The sequence below is a fragment of the Bubalus bubalis genome, chromosome 5, assembly GCF_019923935.1.
Source record: "Bubalus bubalis isolate 160015118507 breed Murrah chromosome 5, NDDB_SH_1, whole genome shotgun sequence".
In the NCBI taxonomy this organism is placed as follows: Eukaryota; Metazoa; Chordata; class Mammalia; order Artiodactyla; family Bovidae; genus Bubalus; species Bubalus bubalis.
This window is the reverse complement of record NC_059161.1, coordinates 122,441,046-122,465,550: the sequence shown is the minus strand read 5'-3', so window position 1 is coordinate 122,465,550 and position 24,505 is coordinate 122,441,046. Positions and strand designations below refer to the sequence as shown.

Genomic DNA, 24,505 nt, shown 5'->3' with positions numbered 1-24,505 from the left:
TGTGTTATTTTGGCAAAATTGTAAAGATAGTAGGTATCGATTTGGCGGAATGCCATTCTTAATTGTTCCTTATGTGCCAAAGTACGAATCTTCACATTACCCTGAATGCTTTCTCTAAAATCAAACCCTCAAATCCTGTGTGGAAACCCTTAAGGACTGGTAAGGTGCACTGCTTCCCCCTCCACAAACTTCTGAGTACACAGATTTAGCTACCTGATTCCTTCAGGATGTGGGCTGGGCAGGCCTCCTCCAGACCCATATCTGACTGCCTACCTTTGTCCACTTTCCCATTCATTAGCATCTTTGTTAGAGCTGGCCTTCAAATTAAAGACCAAAATGTTAAGTCTGACCACTTTGTCTCTTAGTAATGCAAAAAAAAAAAAGATTAGTGCAATACACATCTACAATACATTTTTAAATATCAGTTTTATTTTTTCCTCATTGATACAGAACATAGCTTACTGTAACATCAAGTCTTAGTGGGGAAAAAAAAGAAAATCAGAAAGCAAAACCAGCCCCAAACAAAGATAACACACAACCATGACATAATTTGGCAACAGTCTAGGCTTAGAAATTTAAGAAGCTTGGAAGAGGAATAATATATTCCTCTTTTGTTAGTTGTGTCCTTGGACTTAAAAGACTATTTGGTATAAAGACTTTTTGTTATAAGCTGATGGTTGTACTATTTAAGAGTACAGGGAGATAGAAAGAGGAGCCTAGTTCATCAAGAGAGACACATTACTGATTAAGAGAGAAGAGCTCATGTACACTTGGCAAGACCAAGAAGTTTTTGTCTGTAAACTGTGTTTATATGATGGCTAAGGACATATGACTTATTCCTTTCATTCATAAATATAGAGGCAGAGCTATTATGGTCTCATCTACTCTGTACAACTCATACATTGTGGACATTAGAATAAGTGTGCAGAATGATAAAGGTGCTCCAGTTGAGGAAGCCGCCTACTGAGCCATGGCTGTACCAGATCTGCAGCCTGCATCTGTGCCCAACAAAGCTTCCAGAAAGTTCTGTCGGTGCTTAAAAGGCACAAAGGAAAGAGAACCTTTCCTCACTGTTTCCCTCCTCTTTAAGGAATGGAGTTCTTACAAAATACAAGGTGACAGGTAAAAAACAGATCTATGTTTCTATCCTGCTCTTTGTCGTATTGTTTCTAGAAGACTTGGTAAACGCTTGCCTTTCTTAAAGAAATGAGCAGCCTATAGGTATGCAACTTAAAAATTCAAGCGTTTACAAGTTTTCTGGCATGAGGTCTTTTTAAAGGTTATAAAATATATACTTAGATGCTTGACTCCAGGGGTTTTAAGACAGAAGGGTTTAATAAAAAAAAATAAGCATACTATATTAATGATCTGAGTGTGAGCAATAGCAAGGCTACAATAGCTAGAAATTATCAAGAAGAACTAGATACTTTTGTGGAGGATAAAGAATCTCAATGTATGTGGACTATTAAGAAAAAGGAATTAATGAAGTAGTTACTTTTAAATCTTTCATTTTGAGGCACGTGGGTCGAATTTATTATTGTCTAGTTTCACAGTATGTATTTGCCAATTTGTGACCTGTGTAAGGGCTTCCCATTTTGGCTTTAGAAATCTGAGGAAACGAAGAGAAAAAACTCCTTTCTGCCTGTCCTTATTACTTCATCTTCTAATAAGCCTTATCCGTTGTATATGACTACATCTACCAACATCTATCATCAAAATCTATGCCAGAGCTATGATTAATCCACCTATAACTGATGAGTGTTTTCTGGTTGTATTTCTCAAAGGCAAATGTTTCTGATATATAATACTATATATTAAAAGCCATATAAATAGAAAGATGGGGAAACAAAAATACAGACTATGTAAGTGATAGAAGAGTTTGTGCAGTACTAGAAGCAAAACAGAAGTTCACCTCAGTCAGAGGTGTGGGGGTAATTTCTCTTGCTGAGGCTCAGGTTTCCCTTTGATGGGTCTCTAATGGTTCATCTAAGTTCAAGTGGAGGAGTATCTTTCTTCTTTTAACCAAACATGCCCAGGTAGAGCTGCTTCTCTTTCCGATGGTAGCTGCTGAGTTCCAACTGTGTCCGCTGAAGGTACCTCCGGACGTTGGCGTCTTAGAACAGGACAAAGGAGGCAATCAAAGACAGACCCGTAATTGTACGTCCAGGTAGGAGAGGACTGTGAACACCCTTCCATTTCTGAAAATTTCTAAGATCTGCGTATATCACAACTATTCTATACAACAGTACATTTCCTTCATTAATACCACTTTTAATCTCTAAAGAATCTTATACAGGGACTTCCCTGGTGGTCCACTGGTTAAGAATCTACCTTCCAATGCCGAAGGTTCGATCCCTAATCAGGGAACTAAGATCCTCTCTAGCTGTGGCACAGGGACTTAGCTGTCCCACAACATGTATTATCAGCTATTTTCAACAACATGTGGGGCAACTAAGTCCCTGTGCCACAACCAGGGAGGTCACGTGTGGCAATAAACCCTGATGCAGTCAAATAAATAAATATATATTTTTAAAAAATTATTGTACAAGGCTGAGCTGGTTTCTAACTTAATAATGAAAAGCAGCTGAAGAAACAGTAATTTTAAGAGCACAGCCTCTAAACCTACTATACATGGGTGGCAGTTAATCTGTGTACTTGAAAGAAACATGAGCAATGGTTCATATTTTATATCTTTATTAATTCATGACTTTTCCAGGCTTCCCTGGTGGCTCAGATGGTAAAGAATCTGCCTGCAACGCAAGAGACCAGGGTAACTAACACTTTAATGACTTTTCCATTCAATTAGAGTGGTGAGTTATTTTACGTTTGGGGACCCCCTCACTTCAGTAGCTGCTCTAAGCCATAATGCAAACTGGGAGACAATTTTCAGAGCTGACCCACCAACACAGGAACAAGTTTATCATTCTCTTAACAATATCCTTTTTGCCTTGGAAACAAGCCTCAAATTCTCAGGATGCCTGTTCTTCTAGGTCATACCTGGGGTTAGCTGAGCTAAAGGATGAAAGGACAGTCATGCAAAAGCCAGACCTCAGCTGGAAAACTGGTAGAAACAAGGATTATCAAGTTTATTCACTGGAATCTAGATCCTATTTTAGTCTCCATCTAGGAACTGAAACTTGGAATTCATGAGTAGAAGGTCTGTTTGTTATACATCGTCATACATCTTTTTATACTTTTTTAATATTGAACGTGTGAATATATTATTACTTATTTTCACAATTCAATACATTGGAAAATGAACTAAAATCCTCTCCCACAGATACTACCTCAGTGGGACTATTTTTTGTACTTCCCGCTTCAGCCCCCTTCTCTCACCTTTTGGCTTCCTATTGACAGCAGCCATGAGGTAGTGCCGGGCCTGGTCATAGTCCTGCAGGTGGAAAAAGGCCACTCCAGCCCGATACAAGGCCTTGGCATTATCAGGCTGCCGCTCCAGGACTTTCTGGCTGTATTCTTTCACCCGTTCATAGTTTACTGGTTCCATCTGAAGAAGACAGGCTAATGGCAGCAAAGGGAAGGGAGAGAGAAGAGGACCTTGTTACAAGATGCCCCATTGCCCAACACAAGGAAGCACCAAATGCAGGATGCTATCAGCAACACTCACTCACCCAACAAATGCATCTGCATGTCCACCGTGTGCCAGACATCATGCTAGCCGCTGGGGATACAGCAGTGGATACAAGTTTTACATACCTCACGGCCTACTTCACTATCTGTCAAATGCCCATTGCGTGCTGGGCTGGCCAAAAAGTTTGTTTGGGTTTTTCTGTAACATGTTATGGAAGAACTCGAAGTTTTTGGCCAACCCAATACCTAGCGTGGGTCAGGCCCAGCTATAAAAGTTGATAAGACTAGGGCTTCCCTTATGGTCCAGTGTTAGGAATCCGCCTGCCGATGCAGGAGACACAGGTTCGATCCCTGATCCGGAAAGATCTCACGTGCCACGGAGAAGCTAAGCCCTTGTGCCACCACTAGTAAGCCTGTGCTCCAGAGCCTGGGAGCTCAACTGCTGAGCCCACCCACTGCAACTACTGAAGCCCGAGTGCCCTAGAGTCTGTGCTTTGCAACAAGAGAAAGCCACCCAACAGAGAAGCCCGAGGCACCGCACCTGGAGAAAAGCCCGCGCAGCCATATTAAATCAGTAATTTTTAAAAAGTTGATTAGACTATACTTTAAATTTATGGGGACTTTCCTGGCGGTCCAGTGGTTGGAACTCTCGGGGGGCAGGGGTTTGATCGCTAGCATGCCACGTGGTGAAAAAAGAAATTATCCAAAACTCTTCATTGTCTCTCTTCTACTCAAGGCTCTCTATCTTGACTCTCCCATTTCACCACAATTCTTGTCCTGAAGTCCTAGGAACAACAACGACTGCCATTAATAGTGTGAGTAAACAGTAAGCACTGTGCCAGGGGCTTGTTTAATCTTCTCATCCACCCTCTGAAGTCAGTATGTGTTAGCATCTCCATTTAATGGATGAAGAAATCAAGGTTCACAAAGGTAAAGTAACTTGTCTAGGATCCCACAGCTTTTAGGTGGAATGAGGAAGAAATCTGAACCAAAGACTAACTCAAAAATTACCCTTCTTAATGATGATATATTATCTCCCAAATTCCTTGGATAAAAGGATGGGACCTCAAAATACAAATCTGTGTAGGAGACAATGTTCAGGTCAATGTTCTGTCTTTCTGTAATTAAAAAGGGAAATGCATTTCCTGTTTAACAACTGTGGGAATTACACACAGCATTATTAAATCATGTGCTGGGAAGGAAGGAGTATCAGGGCTGTGTCTGCATCCCTTCTACAACCCCACCAAGTGGCAATATGGTTCATACTTAAGTATTTCCCCAGCGTCAGCTAACCCATCACTGATGGGTTACCAAGATGTAACCCACTGTTCCTTCATTCTACAACTAGTTCTGGGGTAATGACCATGTGCTAGGTGGAGGTAGGAGCAGGAGAAAAAGAGGAACAAGACAGACACCTTGGTGAGTGATTAGAGCTTGCATCCTAATTCCCAGGCAGGAGGAACACGCTAACAAATTCACTTATTTATTAGTGCTTTGTGAAAAATAGAACTGTACTGGGACAGAGACTGAATTAGGTCAGAGTGATGCTTGATCACAGAAGGCATCCCTGAGAAAGTGACTTTTGGGCCAAGATCTGAATGACAGGGTCATTCAAGGGACAGGGCATTCTAGCCAAGAGAAGAGATCCTACCAAGCTGGAAGGTGGGTGTGTGTTTTGTGAGTTCAGTCTACGGAGGAGCCAGATCAAGTCAGGTTGTGCAGGTGAAAGTCAGAGTTTGAATATTTTCCTAAGTATAATAAGATGCCGTTGGAGGGTTTTAGCGATGAGGTCTGATTTCTTTATCTGTGAAGTAGGGAAAATCATTACTACCTTGCAGAATTTTTGTGAAGATGAGAGGTACTATAAATAAACTGCCCAACACATAAATTTCACTCTCATGTAAGTGAAATTTCTTAATTTTAGTGAGTCTTTAGGAAACATCTACCAAGCGCCTCCAAGCAGAGGGTCTACAGATGGATAAGCCAGTCTCTGCCTTCAGGTCCACCTGGACAGTCAAGATGAGTATCTATCTCATTTCCTTGATTTCTGACCAATTCCCCAAGGTGTATTCTATTCTCTAACATACAGTATTCTGCAATAAGAACTTAAGTACAGAGGCTTCCCTGTTGGCTCAGTGGTAAAGAATCCACCAGCCAATACAGGAGACATGGGTTCGATCCCTGATCTGGGAAGATCCCACATGCCAGAGAGCAAGTAAGCCCATGTCTCACAACTATTGAGCTTGTGGTCTAGGGCCCATGAGCCACAACAAGAGAAACCACCCCAATGAGAAGCCCAAGCACCTCAACTAGAGTGGCTCCCGCTCGCCAAACTAGAGAAAAGCCCTCGCAGCAACAGCACAGCCAAAAGATCCAGCACAGCCACAAAAAAATTGGACTTGCCAGGTTTAATTTTAGCTCCACCACTTACTAGATGTTCCTTAAATCTACCTCAAAGGATTGCTATGATACTTAAGGTTTATATGTATATGTGTATCAAGGGCTTATACATGGCATTTCATAAATGTCACCTTAATGAGCCTTCCCTGACCACTACCATGCCTATGGCACTCACTATTGCCATTTTCTTTCTTTTGGCTATGCCACGCTGCATGTGGGATCTTTGTTTTTCCACCAGAGATCGAACTGGCACCCTCTGCTTTAGAAGCGTGGTGTCCTAACGACTGGACTGCCAGGAAGTCCATACACCCATTTTCTGCTTTATCCTTTTCCACATTACTTATCATCTTTGTCAACTACAAATTGGTGCTTGCCAACAGCAGGAGGCTGAATCCTGGGCTACTGCAGCTGTAGGCCTTGACACGCCCTGAGGGAGTTCAGAATGAGGCACTTTGTGCCCCAAGAAAACAGGTCTTTAGACTGAACTCCCCCTTCACGAAAATCTTATATACTGACCTCCCCACACTGCCTCTTCGGAGCAGTTTTTTTTTGGGAGCTGTCTGAGGTGCTGTCTCCTGGGCTGCAGTCCTCATTTTGCCCCAAGTAAAACTTAACTCAAAACTCTCCTTGTGCATCATTTTCAGTCAACATTGTCTAATACACAAGTTACTTCTTTTGTTAACTATCCATCTCCCCATGACAGCAGGGACCTTTATCTGTTTTACTATACTGCAATATCCTCAGTATGCTGCTACTGCTACTGCTGCTGCTAAGTCGCTTCAGTCGTGTCCGACTCTGTGCGACCCCCTAGACGACAGCCCACCAGGCTCCCCCGTCCCTGGGATTCTCCAGGCAAGAACACTAGAGTGAGTTGCCGCTTCCTTCTCCAGTGCATGAAGGTGAAAAGTGAACGTGAAGTCGCTCAGTCGTGTCCAACTCTTAGCGACCCCATGGACTGCAGCCCACCAGGCTCCTCCGTCCATGGGATTTTCCAGGCAAGAGTACTGGAGTAGGGTGCCATTGCCTTCTCCAATCCTCAGTATATCAATAAATATTAATTTATTAAAAAAATAATTACTGAATGGACTGAAATAGTAGCTACTATAATTACGGTTACTTGAGTCTAAGAATAGCTTTGGACACATACTGTAAAACAGCTAGAATTTCACCAAATCATTGAGGACCAGGGTAGTAAAAAAGAAAAAAATTTAAACAATGATTACAAAGTGTATACTTCAAAACAAACTTAATTAGCTCTATGGTTACTTTGCCTGCCGCAGAACAGACTTCAGAAGTCTCCTTTCTTTCAGCAGATGAATCCTAGTGATACTAACTCTGGACTATTTCTCCATGCAAGGCCAGCTGGATATGGAAGGTACAAGTTACCCAAGATATCATCTAGCTGCTTTATATAGGAAGGAGGAAAACGAGGAAAAGCTATCCAAAACATCTAAGATGGATGACTTACACCACCAGCTGAAGCAAGTGCCTTCTTTCCTAAATTTTAAATATTAAAGAAACAACAGTCTAAACGTAGGTTTGATACTGTGCAGGGTCTTTGGGGCTCCTGGGCACAAGGGCTTTTTGTGTCTGCCATTTCTTCGATTATAGGAAACAGTCAGCATTCAGCCTCCACGACCTTCCCTGAGGTCTGAAGGGCAGACTCAAGCAATTGTTAATTAGGGAAGGGTGGGGCTGGGAGACCAAGGAGAAACAGCCAAGAGCAGCCTTGAGGAAAGGTCCTGTTTCCCCAACAACAGTCTCAACAATATCTTAAGCTATTTTGTGGATACAGAAACGACCTCCAGGTGGGAGAAGCTAACAATTAACAATGGTATGCCACCCAGGAGCAGTGTAGACCCCAGACCAGCTGAACTGGAAGGTCAATGATGCTTAGCCTTACTTACCTCACCACCAACCCATTAGAAAAAACGTCCATGAGATGATTACATTCTTTGGACAATTTATATAAAACCTCACAGTATCTTCTCCAGGTGGGGACTCGTGGTTTAGAGGGCAGGAGCCTGCTGTGTTCCCCTTTGCCTGGCAAAACAATAGAGCTATTCTTTTCTACTTCACCCAAAACTCTGTCTGTGAAATTTGATTAGGTACCAGTGTACAAACAAGCTGAGCTCAGTATCAGGTTGAGTATTTTCTCTATGTGTGTTAGTTCCTCGATCGTGTCCAACTCTTTGCGATCTCATGGACTGTAGCCCTCCAGGCTCCTCCATCCATGGGATTTTCCAGGCAAGAATACTGGGGTGAGTTGCCATTTCCTTCCCCAGGGGATCTCCCCGACCCAGGGATTGAATCCATGTCTCCCGCATTGCAGGCAGACTCTTTACCGTCTGAGCCACCAGGAAGTCGTGCAAAATTCCTTAAACCTATTAGCCATCACCTGGGAGTCTGATAGAAACGCAAATTGGTACACACAACTCACAAACCTCAGAACTATTAAATCGGAATCATGGTAGGCTCAAGAAGTTGTGTTTATCAAACTCTCCAAGTGAAGTCTAGAAGCACCGAAACTCAATTAGAGCCCCATAGATTGAAAGTATATTGCAATTCATGGTAGAATAACTAGATAACGACAGAAGAGCCGTCAGTGTTTTTCCCAATATTCTCAAACTTTCATATACCGGCCTTGACACTCTACCCTCCCGTCGGCCCTGTTCTTACCAGCCAGGTTGTTGTAGCAATCTGTCTGGGTGGTGTGAAGTAGGTTTTCTTGTTCAGGTGTGAGGGCCGGGCCCTGAGGTCCCAGATTAGGTATCGGGGAGGGCAGACTTGGATCCAGACCCCGCAGCTGCAGCAGAGCTCGATGGTACCCACTTACAGCATCCCGGTACTTCCCTTCCCGGTAACACTGGTTCCCTTTCTCCTTGTACAGCTGAGCCTCCTGCAGGCGTTTCTCCATAACTCTGTCGCCCAGTGCTCTTGAGGAACTGGGACGTGAAAGAACAACCGAAGCTCTAGGAATAGGAGCGAAGCAACCAATTTTGGCAGCTGACTTAAAAAAGCAAGGAAATTCTCCTTCTCCAGGAGGCCTCTCAGGGAATGACTGCTTGATTCTACTACAGCCCCTTCCTTTCTTCTCTGCAGTTACTTTTTAATCTCTGCAAGTGCAAGCATCTGATCAGGAAGTAGATGTGGGAACAGCAAAGCCTGAGATTAACTGATTTCCCAAAGCGGCGACTCCCGGGTGAGAAAAAAACCACGAAAACTATAACGCCGTAACTAAGGAATCGTGGCCGGCGTCTGAACGCCGGCGGCTCTTGTTTCCTCCTTTCGTTCGGACACACCTCCCTGACTCGGAAGCGGAAGGGAGTAGGCGGGAATAACGGCTAAAAAGGGTCTAGGGGGCTTGCCTCCATCCCAGCTCTTTGTTTGCACTTACTCAACAGCATTTGTTGACTTCTGGGCCCGAGTTGGGGAACCGAGGTGAACACAGTCCGTGCACCCCAACCACAGGCCGATGGTGATGCAGCCGTAGCGCCGCCCAGCTGCAAGCCCCCTTACCCCCAGCGGCCAGTTCCCCGCCCCCCTGCAACAGGCCAAACCCGTAGTCTCTTCGCCGCACTTCGCTTTACAAGCCGGGACCACGGAGAGGACAGGGTCCAGCCTCCCGAGAGTTTAATGTCTGAAGGGTCGCGCGCATTGCACCACGCGCCCAATCAGAAGCGGCCCGGGAAAAGGAATCCCACAGACACGACCCCGCCTCTCTAGCCTTCCCTGCGGACCAACCCAGTCGGGAGAGGGGAATCCCCCTGGCTGCTTCGCCAATTGGGGAAAAAAAAAAAAAAAAATCTGCAAGATCATAGAAGACCAATCAGAATTGCAGATGACGATTCAAGCTGGCCAATAAGGCGAGGTCAGAGTGTGTGTTGCTGGGTAGAAGTTGAAGGCTTGAGGAAATAGGAGGGCTGGGGTTACTGTATTTCTTGGGTTTGGAAAGTCCTTTTGTTAACTAACCAGAAAGACAATTGCCAGCAGGAGTTCACGTTTCAAGAGTCTCCTTTCTGGCTTTTTTCCCCTCAAGAAGTGGCTGCATGTATAAACTAAGGGACAAAAAAATAAATAAATAAACTAAGGGACAGAGACTAGCTAACAAGCCCTAAGACGACAGCACGATCGGATCAGACGGGACTGGCGGTGGGGGGGTGGTGGTGGTGACGGAGTGGGAGGCGCGTGTGGCGAAGGAGCGCCAGGCGGCTGCGCAGCCCCGGCTGGAAGTACGGAGAGTGGGGTACGCACACGCCTCGTTGCGACGAGGCACTTGGGCCGAAGCCAGTCTTTCCCCGACTCCGGCTCCGGTGCGGCTGCGCCGTGAAGCCGCCGGCGGCGATTGGCCTAAAGGGCGAGAGGGGCGGGAGGTAAACGGAGGGAAGTCCGTAGTCCTGGGCGCGCGCCCGCCCGCGGCAGAGAAGCCGACGGTCGGCAGGAGAGGAAGCAGCTTCCCGCTGCGTTGTTTTGGGCTCCGGGGGCCGAAAGGGGGAGGGAGGAAGGGCGATAAATAAACACTACGTAGCGGAGGCTGCGCGCGGCCAGCCGCCTGCCAGCCTGCCTGCCTGCGTGCGTGCGTGCGCTCGCTCTCGCGGGTTCCGTGCTGGCGCGTGAGGCGGAGGCGGCGCCTGCGCAGTCGGGCTCGGTCGACGGTTCGCAGGGGAGGAGGTGGCGGGAGGCGGAGGAGGCGGCGGCGATGGAGGTGAAGCGGCTGAAAGTGACCGAGCTGCGGTCGGAGCTGCAGCGGCGCGGCTTGGACTCGCGCGGCCTCAAGGTGGATCTGGCGCAGCGGCTGCAGGAGGCGCTGGACGCTGAGATGCTCGAGGACGAGGCCGGCGGTGGCGGGGCCGGGCCCGGCGGGGCCTGCAAGGCGGAGCCTCGGCCTGTGGCCGCGTCGGGCGGCGGCCCGGGCGGGGACGAGGAGGAGGACGAAGAGGAGGAGGAGGAGGACGAGGAGGCGCTGCTTGAGGACGAGGACGAAGAGCCACCCCCTGCCCAGGCCTCGGGCCAGGCCGCGCAGCCGCCGCCGGAGCCTCCGGAGGCGGCAGCCGTGGAGGCCGAGGCGGAGCCCGATGCTTCCGAGAAAGCGGCGGAGGAGGCCACAGCCGAGTCAGGTGGGGTAAACGGTGGCGAAGAGCAGGGCACCGGCAAGGGGGAGGAAGATGAACCGGAGGAGCGGAGCGGGGACGAGACGCCGGGATCCGAGGCGCCGGGTGACAAGGCCGCAGAGGAACAGGGTGAGGAGCTGGCAGCGGAGCCGGGCTCCAACCTGCCGGGTGCGCCCCTGACCCAGCAACGAGCCCTGCACCGCGGGGTCCGGATTCCCATCGCCGTTTGCCGGGACTCCCCAGGGGAGGTGGTTTTCGTCCTCTCTCCTCCTTTCCGGAGGGTTTGTCTACCTCTGGTAGCCCCACTCTTTGCAGGAGGGAGGTTCCTTCCTAACTTGATTGCTTACTTGGTGGTAGTGAATGGAAATAAAGCGGTTTCCCATGCGAACTGCTTACGAGCTACCTGTTGGAGCAGTCTCCCGCGGTGCTGGTTATCTTTTCCTAAACCGAGAATGCGCTGAGGAATTGTTGATTACATGGACAGCCAGACGACTGTTGGAGGCTTCGGCCTTTGGGCCACCGGACTGTTTACTTTTTCGCCATAAAATTAAGCAATAAGCTAAGTTCGTCAAGAGTTCGCCCCATCAAAAGCTCATTACTAGAGTTTGAGCTACGCCGAAAATCTGGAAATCTAACCTTGTTCTTGCTTTTGCAGCAGTAGCTTGCTTCAAGTAGCTTGCAGTGTGAGGGTGTCGAGTTTAATGGTTAACTACGAAAGAGAAAATCTTAATCTAGAACATTTAGAATAAGTTAGCTAACGTTTCTTGGCTAGGGGTTTTACCTTGTCTGAATTATGATTAAAATTTAATCTTTCATTTGAGTGGATATCGAAGGGCAAATTTGTATGTTTACTATACACTTAGCTAGCCTTTTACATTTTGGGTCCCTGATTTCCTGAATTGAAATGATTGGGGTGTTGGTGGGTCCATTGAATAACCTTGTGGAAGAGAATATATAGAGGTGCCCCAGGGAGTTAGTGACCTTCCTCACTTCCTTTGAAGTGATTGGATGATTACAGCTGATCCATAACTATCTGTCAGAGTGGGAGGAAAACTAGAGCTGCTTCCCATTCTTACTATGAAGTGGCTTGCTTTTAGTTCCTTTTATAATACAGTTTTTAGGCTGCTGCTGGGTATGATGGTATAATTGGAACCCATTCTACAACAGTTACATGCAACTTGCAGCTTGTGCTATGTCCTGGAACAAAAATCCCATTACATAATCTTTGTCTTAATGTGTACCCCCAAAGAGCAGGTAAAAAAGCTTGAGAGGTAAAGAACTTCTTTAGAGAGGTTATTATAAAAAACCTTTAGTGTTAGTATTGCAAACCACAGAAGTCCAAGAAAAAATTCTGTTTTTTTTTTTCCTCTTGTAAAGAATGTTACTAAATATATGACAACACCTTTCTGCCCCAAATTATGTGAGGTAAAGATGCAGTATTATTTATGGCTCTCTTGTGACTTAATGGTTTGTTCTTGCAAGTTTCAGTAAAAATCTATGGTAAGAGCTCTGTATAAAGTGCCAGAGTTCATTTGCTATGTAAGTAAAGCTGTGTATGGCTGTGCATTTTAAAGCTGGAAAGTCAAACTCTTCAAAAAAGAAAGAAAGAAACAAATTGAGGCTTCTGTACCACAACACTGGGAAAGTGTTGAAAAATATATATTAAGTCTCTAGCTTAAATCCAAATCTGATAGTCAAGAATCAAAGTTAAGCTATGAAGTTTTTAAAAAACTTATGGCATGTTTCTTTTATGTCATGTAAGTGGGAAAATCTGCAAGTTTGACCTGATTTAAGCAGATAAATTTAGAATGCAAAAATTGGCTAACTTTCAGTATACTTTTTGACTAAAATTAGCCCATAATGTCCTTTTAAAATAAATAAATAAATAATCCCATCCAATGACAGAAAAATAATCTTTGGAAATAAAACATTCTGTGGATGCAGTGGGGATAACCTGGCTCTTCTGACTAGGCAGATATGCCGGTCCTCCTTTAGTTTCTGTTGGTTCTGAGCTTATTCTACACTCCAGTATGAAAACTGCTGATTTTCTTTCCCTCATTTTTGTAGGAGATGACCAAGATAGTGAAAAGTCAAAACCAGCAGGCTCAGATGGTGAGCGGCGGGGGGTAAAGAGACAGCGGGATGAGAAGGATGAACATGGCCGAGCTTACTATGAATTCCGAGAGGAGGCCTACCACAGCCGGTGAGGGAAACAGTCCCTTTCATTGAAGGCAGTCTCTGCTCCAATTTTGGTATACCTGAGGTTGACTGGAGAGTTTGGAGAAAGGGGGTGGATTAAAAACGGAATAGGTTCTTATAGGCCTAAGTCTTTGATCGAATCTACCCTGAATGCTTCCGTTGCCCTTTTCTCATTTGCTGAAAGAAGCTGCCTGCTGGAATTCTATATTCACTGGTAGTTTAACAGACCTAAAGTCATGCAGACACCTCTCGAATTAAAGGACTTTGGTTACATTATATTTGCTTTTCTCTCATACATGTAGCTCCAAGTCTCCACCACCCCCAGAAGAAGAGGTGAAAGACGAGGAAGAGGATCACACTCTTGTGAACCTGGACACGTGTATGTATAAGGCAGACAGATTGGGGTTTTTAACCAATCAAAAGAGATTTTGGGGATTAAAAACTTTCTGGCCTGCAGCTTTTAAGAGATTTAGATTTTGTATCCATGCTTGAGAACTGGGTACCTTTGTGTTATTTTGGAGGCTGAAAATGTTGCCCATTGGAGTAAAAAGATTGCTTCTTTCTTAACAGATACCTCCGATCTCCATTTTCAAGTCAGCAAAGACCGCTATGGAGGACAGCCACTTTTCTCAGAGAAGTTCCCCACCCTTTGGTCTGGGGCCAGAAGTACTTATGGAGTGACAAAGGGGAAAGTCTGCTTTGAGGCCAAGGTAGTGTGTACACTACCATTAGGACCATTCATTTATTAAATTAGTCATTAAACTACTCTATACTGGACTTGCAGCCACCAGTATTTTATCAGAGAAAGGTACCATACTTGAAAGATGACCTTAGCTCTAGTAACCAAGGAATTAACCCTCATGACTTTGGTTTACATTCATTGACGGTTGTTTTTCTGACGCTGAGTTGTGATAGTTGTTTTTGGTTCGTATCAAAATTTTGTCTTCATAACTCAGACTTTGCTTGAGTTGGTCAGAATATCTGAAAAGTTCCTTTTCTGACTTGTCCAGGTAACCCAGAATCTCCCAATGAAAGAAGGCTGCACAGAGGTTTCTCTCCTTCGAGTTGGATGGTCTGTTGATTTTTCCCATCCACAGCTTGGTAAAGTTACCTTTAACTTAATCATGTTTGTGTTTGCTGCTCTGTGGGAAGTTTGAGTGTAGGTAAACTAATTTGCTGATTTTTCTAGGTGAGGATGAATTCTCTTATGGTTTTGATGGACGAGGACTCAAGGCAGAGAATGGGCAGTTTGAGGAATTTGGCCAGACTTTTGGGGAGAATGATGTCATTGGCTGCTTTGCTGTAAGTGCTCCTGAAAGTTGTGGGTTTGTAGCAAGGAGTGGATGGAGGGCCCTGGAGATCCCTTTGCTTCCCATCAGCTGCGTCTCTTCTGCAGTTGATGCGTTGCTTGCATAGTTGTGTAGCAGTTGAAGTTGGGGGAAAAAGATTGAACTGCGAGATTAATCAACTGCAAGGCCTGTGTGCCCATAAATGCTCTTGTCTTTTGTTATAGAATTTTGAGGCCGAAGAAGTAGAACTTTCCTTTTCCAAGAATGGAGAAGACCTCGGTGTGGCATTCCGTATCAGCAAGGAATCCCTAGCAGATCGGGCCCTTCTACCCCATGTCCTCTGCAAAAATTGTGTTGTAGAATTAAATTTTGGTCAGAAGGAGGAGCCCTTCTTCCCACCACCAGAAGAGTTTGTGTTCATCCATGCCGTGCCTGTTGAGGAGCGCGTGCGCACTGCAGTCCCTCCCAAGACCATAGAGGAGTGTGAGGTATGCCAGAGAGGGTGCAGAACCTTGGTGCTCATGCTTGGTTGGTCACTTTTCTGCTCAAGCTTTGCCCAACTGGGAGCTGGGGAGGATGTTCTTAAGCTGGGCTTTGTAAACATGACCCTCAGGTTTGTTTGTTTGTTTTTATAGCATTCCTGGTTCTGTTTACTTGCAGGTGATTCTGATGGTGGGACTCCCTGGATCTGGAAAGACCCAGTGGGCACTGAAATATGCAAAAGAAAACCCTGAGAAAAGATACAATGTCCTGGGAGCTGAGACTGTGCTCAATCAAATGAGGGTGAGTTGGTGGGAGGGGATAAATCACTCTGGTGTTCGCTTTTAAATACCAAGAAACTTATATAATCTTTTCCCAATGGAGTTGAATCTTTCAGGTGTCTGAGATCAGGGGCCCCACAAATAAGGAAATGAGTTTTTGGTTTTTTGTTTTCTTTTCCTTTGCTGTGTTATCAGATTTCTGAAAGCTGGTGAAGCCTGGGGTGTTTCAGGTATATCCAGATTGAGACTGGAAATAAGTCCTGTAGGAAATGGACAGCATTGACAGCTCTAAGGAATGGCAGTGAACCGATATGGTGGCATTGGTGGCATTTACCAGTGACTCTTGGGCTTTAACTTACTTTGTAATTTCTTGTTTCTCTTCCTCTTAAACTCATCAGATGAAGGGGCTCGAGGAGCCAGAGATGGATCCCAAAAGCCGAGACCTTTTAGTTCAGCAAGCCTCCCAGTGCCTTAGTAAGCTGGTCCAGATTGCTTCTCGGACAAAGAGGAACTTCATTCTTGATCAGGTATTGTTCAGAAATTCAAAAGAAATCTAATTTAACAATATTCCCAAAGATAAAAGATTTGGTATCCATTTGATTTTGGTATTTGATAAAATTGTTCAGAGTCAAAATAAGGTGCATATATAAAGACTAAATTAAGGAACAGAATCAGGTTACCCAGTTATAACCAAGAATTATGGTTGTAATTTTTTTTGAATTGAGAGATACACTTCTCAGTGTTTTTACAAGAGAGTATTTGGACCCAGGCTGTAAAACACACTATAGAGGTGATCGAGTGTTGTAGCTTTGGATTCATGACTCCACCACTTACTAGGTCTGTGACCTTGGACAAGTCTTGGTCTCTCTGACTCTCAAGTTTCATGTTGGGTAAAACAGGATAACATCATGTAGCTTTTGAAGAATTCAGAGACTGTATAAATAGTCCTCTTAATCTAGTGCCTCACTTGTGAAGGATTCTCAGTAAGTGTTGGTTGAATTTAACTTTTACTCCTAAAACATCTATTACTTCTCCTGTCCCTAGTGTAATGTGTACAACTCTGGCCAACGGCGGAAGCTGTTACTGTTTAAGACTTTCTCCCGGAAAGTGGTGGTGGTTGTCCCTAATGAGGAGGACTGGAAGAAGAGGCTGGAGCTGAGGAAGGAAGTGGAGGGAGATGATGTGCCTGAGTCTATAATGCTGGAGATGAAAGGTGGGCTAACCTCTACAAGTTAGAGATCCTGGCCTTGGTCCATGCACACCTCCCTAGGGCCTCTTAGCACCTGGAGCATTCTTCACATGTGTAAAGTATAAATCTGAGGAATAAATTAATGAATGTGATCACTTGTGGATTAATGAATGAGCAGAATGAATGGTGAAGCAATAACCCCTTGATTCATTCTGATAAAATACAAAAAAAAAATGGTGATAGGTCACAGGATAATCAAAACCCAAGGCAGAGGCTCCAGTGAGTCAGTTATTCATTCAGTAAATACTTAGGAGTGTCTGCTATTTGTCCAGTACAGTTCTAGACCTAGGGAAAGAATGAATGAAATGAAGCTCTGCCTTCACTGAATTTATATTCTAGAGATGGAACATTCTGATGGTTCAGATGGAAATGGTAGTGGTTGGAGTGAATGATCTCAGCAGTATGTTTTGATTTCTATATCATATTAGGCTTGTTTTGTTTTTTACTTTTGTTGTTTGTTGGTGTTGATTTTTGGTATGTGCCGTATAAAGCCTTACAGCAAGGTTCCCTGGAAGGCAATATTAACCTTCTTTATTGAGCTGGAGTTCTGCTCTTCACCTCTGAGTTTGGTTTTTCCCCATGCTGCCTTCAGCTCCTGGCATCCCACCCAGAGCCGTCAGCTATTGGCTCTTTGAATTCTGATAATGCCTGGGCATGGGAGCTGGTTTCACACTAAAGAGCTTAAGTTTACTCAGAATGAACTAGACCAGTCCATAACTGATTTGGGGGCACCTGGAGAAATTTAGTTCAATCTTATGAATCTAAGGGCTAATTGGATTCACTTATCAATCAAGAGCACCTCATTGAACTGAGTTCCACTGGGACTCAGCCTCTGAACTTGATGTCCAGAGACTAGCAGCCCGGAGACTGGTGCTGGCCCATCCCACACAGGTGGTTAGTGAGACCCCTGTACTCTTGCTTCCTGTTCTCCTCAAATGGATGAGTAAGTGCCTTCAGGCTTGGGTCAGTTTCTTCTTGAGTCTCTTTTAAAAGTGTATTTCTTATCTAACTACACCAAAACTTTCTCAGTTACTTTTACCCTCTGGCTGCCTGCTTCTGTCCTGATAAGAAACCTTAACCCAGTTCACTCTTAATTTATTATGGATCACTTGAGAACTTGTAAATCTACAGTTTGCAGATAGCCCTTTGCCTGGGGCTGTTGCAGTTAGCGAGAAACTTGTAGAATGAACCGAGCACATTTTTGTGCATTTATAGATGAGGCTTAGAAAATCTTGTTCTTGCTGTAGTGGAGTTTTCATTATGAGATATTACCCGTTTTTGCAGTTGGAGGCCCACAGAGCTTCTCTCTTACTCTTGTAGCCAACTTCTCTCTGCCTGAAAAATGCGACTATATGGATGAGGTGACATATGGGGAGCTGGAGAAGGAGGAAGCTCAGCCCATTGTCACTAAATACAAGGAGGAGGCAAGGAAGCTGCTGCCCCCCTCTGAGAAGCGGACAAACCGCCGGAACAATCGAAACAAGCGTAACCGGCAGAACCGAAGCCGAGGCCAAGGCTATGGTAAGTCCTGGGGACCTGCCAGCCCCAGCCTCAGTCTGTTCTCTGTGCGAAGTGCAGCTGGACCCACAGGAAAGGCCAGGCAACCACATCGGGTCACCAACATTAAGGACATCCCTTTATGGAGCTTATTTCTTCTGTGTCCTTTACTCCTAGCTTCTTGTGCTTTTCCCATAATCTTAAAACAAAAGGTAGTTATTTTTCAACAAAAGTATTTGTTTCCTTGAAGAGCAGTGCTTGAACCTGCGCATTTATCAGTTTTCGTTTTTACATATGGATTCCCCCTTCACTCTTGTAGTTTATCTGAAGGATTTGTGCAGGATTCTTTTTTTCTTTGTCTACTGGGTCAACCCAGCTATGTAGATCAGAAAGTGAATGCATTATTCAGTAATTTGGGGGATTATGAAGTAAGTTAGCTTATTAGTGAAATTAATTTCCTCTCTCAATTATCTAGTTTTGTCAATTAACCCCCTTGATCCCCTTCCCACAGTGTACATTCAAATGTGTGTGTGTGTGTATAATTTTAAGTGTAAGTCAGCAAAAAATTTTTTGAGTGCTTGCTATGTGCTAGGCCCTGGGAATACCAGCAGTTCCTGCTTTGGAAGAGCTTGACATTTAGACTTTGTTCAGTTGTATAAAATGGGTTTGGGCTGTGTGATACCCAAGATCCCTTCCAGGGCTGAAAGTCTGCACCTCCACAAGTGGCAGTTTCACTCGTGTTTCTAACTCTGCCATGTGTCCTTTGCCATCTTAAATGTTTTGCAGGAATTGGGGAGCTTCAAAAAGTGAAACCAAGGTGGCTTAGTTTTTCTTACATCTCTATTCCTCTGCCTTCCCCCCTCAGACTTTTTAAAAGATCCTGGCTGGTGCTTTAATTAACATTGTGTGAGCCTGACAGAAGCAGGCCTCCTATTCCCCCAGAATTGCCTTTGGCTCCAACTTTTTGATTTCCACTCAGATGTGGAGCCAGGACCCCATGCCAGCTGTCTGAGCGCGCTCTCCATTTCTCTTCCAGTGGGCGGGCAGCGCCGAGGCTACGACAACCGGGCCTACGGGCAGCAGTGCTGGGGGCAGTCTGGAAACAGAGGGGTGAGTGCAGCTCTCCTTCTGCTCCTCCCTCTGGGCCGCGACAGCCATTCCTGTTGGCTTTGGGGAGCAGAGTGGTTTGGGCTGTTTCCTCAGGGCTTAGGGTTTTGCCTGTTTAATTTGTTCATCTGGCAGAATTTATCCTGGGAAGATGAAACCTGTATATAATACGAAGCAAAGATATATCTCATTTAAGATGGGGGATAGCAGTGGATTGTGATGCTACAGACCCATGCATCTTCACTCCTTCTCTCTCCTTTTCTCAGGGTTACCGTAACTTCTACGATCGGTACAGGGGAGACTACGATCGATTCTATGGGCGAGATTATGAGTACAACAGATACAGAGACTATTACAGACACCAGTATACTCGGGATGTAAGTATCATCTGGGAATGGAGAGATGAAGGGGCGGGCAGGACAGGGGGAGGAGTATCGTGCCTCTCCGTCCTCAGCCCGCTGTGGCTCCACGTGACGGGGTCTCCCCTCTCTTCTAGTGGCAGAATTACTACTACCACCATCCCCAGGACAGAGACCGATACTACAGGAACTACTACGGTTACCAAGGGTATCGGTGAAGCCCCTGCCATTGTCGCCTGTCAGCCACGAAGCTGAATCTCTGGGGGTGCCAAGCACCCCTCAAAACACAACCAAGGAAAACAGGGGCTGTCGGGGTGGGGCTGAGCTGCCGGGGAGGGGCGGTGGGGGGAGGGTGCGCAAGCAGGGGTGGGGGAGGGGGGAGGTGGAAACAAACAACAAAACTGTACATTTTTTTTAAAGTTTGTTGAAAAGAATATTGTCTTATTCTATAAAACATTTCAAACCTAGTTAGATATTTGTAATCAAAAAAAAAAAACATTTGCTCAGAAAGCAGCACTTAGGGCTGCCTGTCCTATATACCCTGCAGTCGGACAGGAAAAGAACTGAATATGTCACCCTTCTGACATTCTAAGGCAGCTGGACTGGCAGCTGAGTAAGGGAGAGTGATGGTGAGGTGATGCGGAGAGGGTGGGAAGCGTTCAAGGGTGCCCACTCTCCACAGCAGGCAGGAGCGGGGCAGAGGGCGAGCTTGTGACTGGGGCAGTGAAAATAAACGATTGGCTCTTATCAATCACTTGCACCAACTAACCGTTTGTATTTTCTTTACCGACCTTTCCCTCTCGGGATATCTGGTCCGGTGGGCTGGGAGGCCATAGTGTCCCTATTTCCACGTGCCTGTGCCTCTGTGCTGTTCGGCCAAGGCATGGCAGCTACCAATTGGGTGGTTCTATTATATAGGATCCCCAGGCCAGGGAGGCATGGGGACTGTTGGTGACTGGAGAGTAGAATAGTTTGTAGCCTCTCTGTACCCGTTTATGGATTTCCATAAAATCTGGGAGAAGAGTTGGGATTGCAGCCCCCAGTCTGAAGATGTGATCTGCCGGTCTCTGCTCTCTTGTCTTCCAAGGCTGAGACAGGCGGGAAGTCTCTGAAATCATCTCTGTTAGAGAATCTGTCCTCTTCTAGTTCTAGAGAAGGAACGTTTCTCAGGGTTTCAGCTCACACAGAAACGAAGCAGGATTCTTTTCACTGCAGCAGGATATGTATATAGGTGAATCCTGTGGTGTGGGCTACTGGGCCCAGGTGCTGAGAATAGCGACTATTTTATACAGTGTGGAGGGCCAGGGCCCTGCTGGCTTTTTTGATACACAGGTAGAGAGTGACTAGAAAAGGGGAGGGTGGGGGGGGTGGGAGGCAGCTCAGTGGGGCTGCTGGAACTTGGGAAGAGCGTGAATGTGAGCGTGTGCATGCACAGGAGCACCCCTTCCCGACTTGTGGCAACAGGATTCCTCCTGGGGCGTCTTCCCTGCGTGGCCCAGAGAGACATCTAGCCAAGAGACTTCAGTTGGGATAGTAACTTTACCGACATCCTCCTAGTTCTTGACAGCTTCAGGTCGCTGGTTCAAGAATTTGGGTGGGATGTGGGAATGCTCTTTGAATACTGAGCTTCAGTTTTCATTCACCTTCCTGCTCAGCATTGCATCAGCCAAGAGCTTACTCAGCGAACACCTCACATTGCTCCACTTCCTGGCGAGGGGACTCCCAGGTTGTGCTACTAGAAAATACTTCACTTCCACTTCCTTACCTGGGCAGTCCTCTGTTGAAAATTTTGTGCTGAGATTTGATCTCCTTTCCCTCTCTCACGGTTACTGCCGTGCCCAGGAGGGTGCACAAGCCCTGGTTCTGGCCCTCTAGTCACCTGTCTAGGACACCCTTCTGCTCCACCAGGACCTCTGACCTAGAGGCTGGAATGGGTGCTGGTAGGCAATATGTTTGCTTGCTCACCATGACATCCTCTCTTTCTCTGGACACCTGCTGCTTCTGTGGGTTTGTGTGTGGCAGTGGGTGAAGTGATTGCCTGAAGTTTTCTGTAACCCACTTTTTATTACCATTAAGGGGAGTGTTTGAGAAAGCTTTAGTGCTTATAGTGTCAGGGCAAGGAGATAAAGATTGGAGCCCAAAGAGATTCCCCTTAGGGAGGGCAAGATTATAACAGAAAATTGACTCTCTGGCAGAAACTGCCAGCCCTATTCAAATGTTTAGTCCTGCAGCAAATAGCATCTTTTTATAATCTACAGCACGGTTTGGGGATGCTAGGCCCTCAGGGTGGGGAGGGGGAAGGACAGAATTTAAGCCGCTTTAGGTTTTTTTGGGGGGCGGGGGGTACTTGCTGTTCACTTTTGACACTGGAAAGTCGTCTTTTCATAAAAAGCTCTTTCTAGGTGGGTGGAGAGTGAAACTGCCACGTCCTTGTCAGTTTAGTCCAAGAGATCACTCGCAACAACAGTAGATGTCTGGGTTTTGTTTGTGTTTGTCTTTTTATTATGGAAAAAAAAAAAAAAAACAATGTTAAGGGGGGAAATGTGGATTAACAGGAGGGATCCCTAGCCTTGTTTTCCTTAGAAGACTTGTTTAGTGTTTTATCAGACGTCTGTTGTAGGTGGAAAAGCTTGTGAGAAAAACAACCACCACATGGAGCCTGTAAATGTTTTTGCACAACCTGTAAAGCATTCTTGGAAGTGGCCAGTAAAAAAAGGGTTTTACCGTTTTAAAAAAATGTAACTGTGTCATTGTTTACATCTGTAACTTTCTCCTCCCCTGTTCTCATTACAACATTCTGGCAAAAATGTAGGCACGGTAGCTACCAGTTTTAGAATAAATAACCATTTGGATTGAATTCACCTTCTCTTCTGTGGCTGCACTGACTGGGTAGAGTGTGTCATTGGGGGCTTTCCTTATGTCTGATGCTGCTCCTTAAGCTGTACTGGGTTCCAGCTAAGGGTGGCTTTCCTCTTTCAGAGCAATTTCTCCCTTCCATTCTACCATGCTTTCACTGGGGAACCAGCCACACCTTCACTCAGGGTTTGTTGGCTTACTTAAGTGCTTGCTTTTACTAAGAGTTTGAACAATTGGTGTAGAAGAAAATAAGTTATGACTTGTGTGTATTTGGTGTATACTAAAACCAGTTGAATGAGGTTAAATGTAGGGTTGTCCATTTAGGGGCCACATAAGTTTATTTGTGAGTAATTACCACTTAGGGAAGCCTTGGTGGCTCAGTGGTGAAGAATCTGCCTGCCAATGCAGGAACCGCGGGTTCAGTCCGTGGGTCCGGAAGATCTCCTGGAGAAGGAAATGGCAACCCACTCTAGTATTCTTGTTTAGGAAATCCCATGGACAGAGGAGCCTGGTGGACTACAATCCACAGAGTCGAAAAGAGTCAGACATGACAGCGACTAAACAACAAATTACCACTTAAAAGGAAGAGCCTACTTATTCAGCAGATGTTTGATGGAGATTCTTTCCTAGTGAATTTGTAGAATGAGAGGTAACTTTAACTGACAAAAGCATTTGTATCACTAGCAAAAAGCATTTGTGTCACTAGCATGGAACTGACCTTGATTGTAATTTCTAATGGTCAGGGACTTACTAAGGCTGGGATACCACAGGCTTATGACATGTAGGGTTTTAAAGTAGTGATGATATAAACTGCTGTAACGCCTCCCTTTGGACATGACACAGATTCTCACTCTAGAGGCTTATAGCTTCGAGTCCAAAGGCTATCCTTGATCTCAGTGTCTGCCCATTCTCTAGGATGCTTAAAGTCACTCAGTGTTATAGCTACTCATTTTAAGTGGTTATTTATAGCTTATGCCTTGTCTCTATTAACCTCTAATCACCCCCACCCTTTCCCTAACTAGGGCTGCAGACATTCACATCTAATCTGATGAGTTATGAAAATCCAGTATGTAGAACTGAGCATAGGCTGCTTTTAAAAAACAACAACAAACAAACATCACGTACATTTTTTTAGTACTCCTGATTTTTTATGAAGTGTGAGCAGATGTGGAAATTTTCACTTACTCTTCTGGAATTTGCCCAACACTGTGATAACAGGAAAAGAGAAAGATTGTTTTATGCCCTGCTTGCCATTTTGTTAGATATTTAAATGCCTGCTATATGCCAGACACTGACAGGATGCAGAAATTAAAAAAAACTTGATCCTTCGAGGAGTTTTCAACAGGCACTAAGAACTAAGCGGGATTCCCTGGTGGCTCAGATGATAAAGAATCCGCCTGCAATGCAGCAGACCTGGGTTCTATCCCTGGGTTAGGGAGATCGCTTAGAAGAGGGAATGGCAACCCACTCCAATATTCTTGCCTGGAGAATCTCCATGGACAGAGGGGCCTGGTGGGCTACAGTCCATGGAGACTCCAATATTCTTGCCTGGAGAATCTCCATGGACAGAGGGGCCTGGTGGGCTACAGTCCATGGAGACTCCAATATTCTTGCCTGGAGAATCTCCATGGACAGAGGGGCCTGGTGGGCTACAGTCCATGGAGACTCCAATATTCTTGCCTGGAGAATCTCCATGGACAGAGGGGCCTGGTGGGCTACAGTCCATGGAGACTCCAATATTCTTGCCTGGAGAATCTCCATGGACAGAGGGGCCTGGTGGGCTACAGTCCATGGAGTCACAAAGAGTCGGACACGACTGAGCGACTAAGCACAGCACAAGAACTAAACAGGTTCCAGAACAGAATCTGGGTAGGTCCCCACTTCAGGAGGGAGACCAGGTTACTTTCTCGTTTCTTCCGCTCTAGGATGAGGGAATTAAATATCTCCAGGGCCTATTAGGGATCAGGAATTCAGCAGCAGTTCCCCAAGTTCACCGGGTAGCCCTGTAGACTCTGGAGACATGCACAGGAATCTAAGTTATTCCCTTGGTTTCCTCTCTATTCTCCCCGTGCTTGTCTTCTGTGTGACA

At 45.6% G+C, this 24,505-nt stretch overlaps 2 protein-coding genes across 4 annotated transcripts; one reads left to right on the top strand and one right to left on the bottom strand.

The window, feature by feature from the left end:
- Positions 1–407: 407 nt before the first annotated feature.
- On the bottom strand, positions 408–9,533 carry TTC9C (tetratricopeptide repeat domain 9C). Of its 2 annotated transcripts, XM_006064526.3 has the most exons (4): positions 9,386–9,533; positions 8,668–8,960; positions 3,337–3,519; positions 408–2,113 (listed from the first exon to the last, which is right to left on the bottom strand). In XM_006064526.3, exons 2-4 carry the CDS (start codon positions 8,903–8,905, stop codon positions 2,019–2,021), a joined length of 516 nt encoding a protein of 171 aa, XP_006064588.1. In that variant the 5' UTR covers positions 8,906–8,960; positions 9,386–9,533; the 3' UTR covers positions 408–2,018. The 2 variants fall into 2 exon arrangements, with proteins under 2 accessions (XP_006064588.1, XP_025142330.1); XM_025286545.2 differs by lacking the exon at positions 8,668–8,960 and having other exon boundaries at positions 9,386–9,505.
- Positions 9,534–10,330: 797 nt separating this feature from the next.
- Positions 10,331–22,417, top strand: HNRNPUL2 (heterogeneous nuclear ribonucleoprotein U like 2). 2 transcript variants are annotated; one of them, XM_006064527.4, is made up of 14 exons: positions 10,384–11,228; positions 13,167–13,302; positions 13,601–13,677; positions 13,869–14,008; positions 14,309–14,399; positions 14,488–14,600; positions 14,812–15,075; positions 15,248–15,370; positions 15,747–15,875; positions 16,393–16,561; positions 17,918–18,118; positions 19,131–19,204; positions 19,468–19,578; positions 19,698–22,417. In XM_006064527.4, exons 1-14 carry the CDS (start codon positions 10,688–10,690, stop codon positions 19,776–19,778), a joined length of 2,250 nt encoding a protein of 749 aa, XP_006064589.1. In that variant the 5' UTR covers positions 10,384–10,687; the 3' UTR covers positions 19,779–22,417. The 2 variants fall into 2 exon arrangements, with proteins under 2 accessions (XP_044799561.1, XP_006064589.1); XM_044943626.2 differs by lacking the exons at positions 19,131–19,204; positions 19,698–22,417 and having other exon boundaries at positions 10,331–11,228; positions 19,468–19,546.
- The last annotated feature ends 2,088 nt before the right edge of the window (positions 22,418–24,505 follow it).